The following is a 6263-nucleotide window of genomic DNA, read 5'->3' as shown; positions in this document are numbered from 1 at the left end:
AAAAAAAAAAATTTTTAAATTTCTTAAACACCCAATTCACCCCCTCTTGGGTTGTGGTGCCATTACTATATGTTTACAACATATATATTAGTGTTTTCTCTATTCTTGTATGCTTATTGCTTTGCTATTGGACATCTTTGTGGTTTTTAGTGTTATTTCATGTATATGGGTGTCTTTTCTATTCTTCTCTAATTAGTTTACTTATTGATCAATTCTAATATTTTATTTGTTAGTGAAAATTCAAAAGGAATTTTCAACCAAGGTTGTCTGTCTTTATTATTTTTTATTCTATTGTTGTTGTTGAAGAGAAATACAATAATTAAATTTATAATGCGAGAAAGTAAGACACAGATAGAGCTGAGCATCGAAAGGCCCGCATGAGAATAATCCCCACGTGTCTTCTAATGATGTGCTGCCTTGCAGCTGTTTTCCCCCAGACATTGTTTCTTTTCTCTTATACTTCAACATTCTATTGCTTATTCAAGTCTATAGTTGTTTTTTTGAGAGACTCAAGCTTGTTGATCTCTCTTTTGGATAGTGGTATGAGTTCTCCCCTAGGCAATGACCTTTTACTTTCTCTTGGCACAATCACCTCAATTTTCCTAGCTCTACTTGTAATTGATTTTCTTGTATTATAAATTTAATTGTTATATTTCGACAACAACAATTACAAATTGACAAAATCAATGTACAAATTGGATAATGACCCCGCATCATTTAGATTTGTTGTCATGGATTTTAGTTTCATATTTTCACTCAAGATGTGAACTACAAAGTGCTCCCACATGTAGAAAGTTCTAATAAACCTTCAATTGTTCCTTCTTTTCCACTAGTTGTGAAGCATGGACCAAGGTGAGGATGATTATATAAAATCAGTCCTCATAGGTTCCATATAATCCGAATTCGATGGAATTATTTTAAACTTGGCTTGATTTATCTATGTTGGATCCAGATACTAAATATGGTATTAGCTTGTCAGGAGATAATACCATGTTTTGAAATTCCTATCAAGTGAGTTGTAAATTCTTTGAAATTGAAGGAAAATCTCAATCAAAAATAGAATGAGGGAAATCAATGCCTTAAGATAAACTTTCCAGCTTAGGTAGCGTTTGTTAAAATGAGTAAGATAAACGAGTATTAAAATAAGACTGGAATGCTTTTTAGATCAAGATATGGAATGGTCAAGATAAGACTGGAAAACATTTCAAGATTTTTATCAAACTGTTTGTTAAATTTTTTGGAATGCACTAAAGGACATAAGCATAATTTTTTTTCTTATATGTAAGGACCAAGATATGCTTATTTTAAGTGAGGAGGGAGAGAAGAGATAAGCATATCTAGAAAAATTAAGATAAGAAGTCACGTGATTTCTTTTTTAAGGATCATCAAATAAGTTTAATAAATACATTGGAAATGACAAACATCAGGAATGTTTCCCATATTTGACATTTTCGACCCTATATATTGGTTAACAAACACTACATTAGAATATAAGGACTCCTCATTTGTTGAAAGAAAAACTAAATTCACTAATAGATAACTTTCAGAAAATATCTCCCCCCACTTGATTAAACCTATGAAGAATGTTTATAATAACACAAAAAGCACCACAATCACATACTTAGACACAATTTTTTTTTGTGAAAACCCTCTCAATGTGAAAGAAAAGACCTCGGGACCTTATGGTTTACTTTAAAATCTCTACTATGAATAAGAGACAATTACAACCACAAAACCAATAGTAGAAATAGGTACACAACCCCAATTCAATCAACTATGAGAACATTTTCAAAGCAATAAATAAAGAATATGAAAAATATCACTAAAAAGAAGATTGTTAATTAAGAATGCAAACTAGAATATGTAGAGCACAAATAAGCAATCAAACCATACGAATTGAAGTCTAACATGTCCAGTGTTTACTAACAAAAAATCAGTTCAATTAGACCACAAATGACTCTTCTATTATAAGGATCAAAACTAGGTGCTACAATTTTAATTAGAAAATTCTGACGTCAACCCTTCGTGTTGTGACCAATAACTAGAGTTGTAGACCTCAACTAGTCAATCCAACCATCAAAATCAACAAGATTAGACCACGAATGATGCTTCGATCCTCACCTTGATCAAAACTTAGGGGTTTTCTTCAAATTGATTTCTCTCTCTTTATTTTTAAGGAAAAAAACATAGCTAACACTTGTGTTCTTTTAACCTAATAAGTGAAAAAATAAATAAGAAACCCTTGTAGGCCTCTTGCTCATGGGACAGAGGCTTTGGGATTTTCCACAAGGGTCTAGGCTTTGGACCTTTTTTCACATAAAAAGACCCAAAAACCCAACATCATCTTCAAATTCAACCTCCAGAACCCCAATTCTCACCTTCCCTCGTGTCTCGAGTATGGCAATTTTCCATATTCCTAGAACTTTATCCATTGCAACTTGAATCAAAAATAGAATGTGAGAGATCTGGGAGCTCAATGCCCCAAGGTAAACTTTCCAGCTTAGAGTACAAGGACTCATCATCTTCAAATCCAACCTCAACTACCCCAACTCCCACCTTGCCTAGTGTCTCAAATACGACAATTCTCCATACTCCTGGAACTTTATCCACTGCAATCCCATCATCAATCAGGTGATCTCCCAACTCTTACTTGATGGCTTAACCTTATTGATAAGAAAAAGCCTCAAGGAATTGCAGTCTCTAAAGGTACCTTTATTGTGGCACAAATTTTCTTTATTGTAGCCCTTATTCTCTATCTATCTCTGTTTCTCTGTGTAGTTATCATTGGCGATGAACTCGTTGACTATTGTCAGCTGCTTGGATTCAGCAACAATGGCCACCAAATATAGGTTGCTAACTACAAGGGGCTCGCATTGTATTATTTTTTATTTTATTAATTAGATAGACATATTAGAAAATTCGATTAATTTTAATAGAGTGGTGTTCTGGCAATTTAATAAGAACTTATTTGGTAAAAAACAAATCATATGAAGTGTTTGGACAAAAAGATCAAATCACATGTGATACCCTGATTTGTTTGAAATTAATCAAAATTATAAAGTCTATGTAAAATTGAATAAAAAATATTTATCCCTGAAATTGACCAAACTCATATATAAAAATAATTTTTTGCCAAAATTTAAACTGATTATGGAGAAATTAAAGTGAAAAAAACTTCATATATTTTCATGTTGAGTGAATGTTTTTCATATCATTTTTCATTTGTTTTTCACGAACTCCAAAGTCCAAACACAGCCTTATCCACTCCCACTATCCCACATTTTTCCCCTCAGTTCCCCGCAAGCAGTGAGCAGTCAAGAGAGCTCAACAATGGCGTCCTCTACGTCTCTCGCCCCAAGGCTCACGTCTTCCTCTTCTCCTCCTTCGCTCTGTCTCAGTCCATCAACACATTCTCCGCCCTCGCCGCCACTCGCAATCTCATTCCCTTGCAGTTTCGGAGCTTTCCTCAGAAAGGCCCAACTCTGGCAGCCCCACAGGCCAAACCCAGGACGACCAATCAAGGCTCAGACCCTGGAATTCTCAGGTTCGTTCTTCGAAGGAGGGTTCGGGGGAGAAGACGACCCGCCGGCGCCTCCTGGGTCGCCCTTCACGACGGTGGAAGACAAGGAGGAGCCGCAGTGCCCGCCGGGCCTCCGCCAGTACGAAACTATGGCGGTGTTAAGGCCCACCATGTCCGAAGACGAGCGTCTCGCTCTTACCCAGAAGTACGAAGAGGTAAAAATCATCATTTTTTTTCCCGAATTATCTCTTCTCAATTCGGATGCATAATCATGCATTTTACATGTTTGATGTATTGACTCAATTAGTTGGGCTTTGTTTGGGAGAGATCTAGCAGTGGAAGGGAATGGAAATGGCTGTAATGGTGTTAGATCGGGTTGCACAAACCACACACAGAAATTAAGAAAAAAAACGGCACAGAACATTTAACGTGGTTTGACCGCAATGCCTATATCCACTAAACGAAATCGAACAGAAAAATTGAAAAACTTAATACCTTTCCTATCCTCACTGACTTCGGATAACTGGTCATTCACACCTTAGAAACTCTGGTTATTAAGTCGTGGGGCACACTTGGGATACACAGTCACATTAACCTGGTTACATCATCCCACATATTACTGGTGCAATCCATCAACTAGTAAACTAGGGGTTGTCTATTTATAGCTGACAATTCACTACTCAAGTGGGATTAGATGGCTTATAATTCTCTCTATCCCCTATTCATAACCGCAATCAGATTGTGTTTTATCTGAGAGACTCCTATCGCCGATAAAACAAATGGATGAAAAATATTCTCCTTGCTTGGGAGAGTTGGGAATGAAAAATAATGTAAAATGTTTCTCTTTGTTTGGGGGGCAATGGAGATGGATGAAATGGAAGGACATTAAACAACAAATACTATTATACTCTTTAATGAAATGATAGAGATTGTGTAGAAGCTTAGAGCTGCTTTTAATTGAATAAATGAAACACAAAATATAGTTATTAGTACAAAGCTAGCTCTAGATAAACGTTTTCTATATACATGGTGTCTCTTTGTTGATGATAATCTTGTGAATTATGGGCAACTTGTTCACATAGGAACTGATTTTTATGTTACCTCTTTTATTCTGCAATTACTGGAAAAATGTGTTTTAACGTGGTAAGCTGTATGAATCATCTATGGCTTGCCCCTCATTTGTGCCGGTGGCAGTGCTGGTTGAATAATTTCAATCTTGGCTTTGGAACTACCTTGCTCACTGATGCATGGTTTGTGAAGATTCAGCTACATTCCTACTAGTAGTTTGGTTGTGATAAATTAAGATGATCTCAACCATGAACTTTTTGATCACAATGAAATTCATTTAGAGAAGAAAAGTATACGTGTGCTACTAACCTGGTTGTTCTTAAGGTTCCTGTATGAAACCCTGAAATGCTTTAGTAGTCATTAAGATTTGTTCAGTTTTCATCTTTGCATCCTTTAGGACAGTCAAATATAAAATATAAAAAAAATGCTACATCCTAATAAATGTAAGCTTTTGTTATTTACTAATTTTTACAGGAGGGACAAGATTCTAATATGCGTATATCAAAATTGCATACATTTGAACTTAAAAATCCATCATAGATATCTTCAATAAGAATGTCTGTCTTTGTCATTACTATGATTATTTATCTCTAACAAATTGTTAACACTAACAAACAAAGTGCATCTGTGATCCTCAACAGTGGCTGCTTCCAGAGCTCTTGAAAAAGATGCTTAAATGATATACTTACACTGAAATAGAAGGTAGACGGGGATAGACTGATGAACTTGGTAAAATGCTTTTGGAATATCACCTATCATTTCTAAAATTTTGCAGGCAGTTTATGTCAGTACTGTTATCTTGTTCCACTTTGATTCCCACCTTCTACTTACGAAGGCACAACGCATCATACAAGTCATGTTTAGTTATGATTCTTATGTTGGTTGTGGGGGGATTGGGGTTTTGTTGATATCTACAGTTACCCTTGAGCATAATCATTAGAAAATTTTCAGAATTGTGTCCGCATCAAAATTCAAAGAGACAATTCTGTTAGCAGAAAGACCTACTGGATGGGTGCTCATGAATCGGGTTGAAATGTTACTTTCTTACCCAGATCAACACAATGAACATTGAAAATCATTGATAAACACTATCATATTGCATATTTTAAATTTTAACCAAACAGCTTCGTTAACAACTCTCATTTTGCAGTTGCTTGTTGCCGGTGGTGGCATGTACGTAGAGGTATTTAACAGAGGAGTTATTCCACTGGCCTACCCGATCAAGAAGAAAAACAAAGCCGGAGAGAGCAACACTTATTTAGACGGGATCTACCTCCTCTTCGCTTATTTCACCAAACCTGACTCGTTGGAAGCTCTTGAGGTGACGCTGAAAACCGACGACGATGTAATCCGATCATCCAGTTTTAAGATAAGGAAGAGGAAGTACTGATGCCTGACCCTTTGGTTCAGTTATGTAGCTCAGAGAAGAAGTTTTTGCTAGGAAGCAGCTTTTGTGAGCTCATACACTATAGATCTACTTGCTTTCTCCCAGTTATTGCAACCTAATTCCTGTATGTAACATTACCGGTTTTCTGGCAAATAGAGCTTGTGATTTGTTTACGTTTGCTTGAAGTTGCAAAGATATGGCAACTTTTGCTAATTATGACCACCAGAGTTGTAGTTTAGTGATGGGTTGATTCGCTGATGAATCGAGATTTCGAGTTCAAGTCTCGTG

At 36.0% G+C, this 6263-nt stretch overlaps 1 protein-coding gene across 1 annotated transcript; it reads left to right on the top strand.

Moving 5' to 3' along the window:
- The first annotated feature begins 3227 nt into the window (after positions 1-3227).
- On the top strand, positions 3228-6148 carry LOC127812877 (30S ribosomal protein S6 alpha, chloroplastic). Its single transcript, XM_052353418.1, has 2 exons — positions 3228-3735; positions 5739-6148. Exons 1-2 carry the CDS (start codon positions 3331-3333, stop codon positions 5976-5978), a joined length of 645 nt encoding a protein of 214 aa, XP_052209378.1. The 5' UTR covers positions 3228-3330; the 3' UTR covers positions 5979-6148.
- The last annotated feature ends 115 nt before the right edge of the window (positions 6149-6263 follow it).

The sequence above is a fragment of the Diospyros lotus genome, chromosome 11, assembly GCF_014633365.1.
Source record: "Diospyros lotus cultivar Yz01 chromosome 11, ASM1463336v1, whole genome shotgun sequence".
In the NCBI taxonomy this organism is placed as follows: domain Eukaryota; kingdom Viridiplantae; phylum Streptophyta; class Magnoliopsida; order Ericales; family Ebenaceae; genus Diospyros; species Diospyros lotus.
The sequence above is the reverse complement of the archived record's forward strand: the minus strand, read 5'-3'. Positions and strand labels throughout refer to the sequence as shown.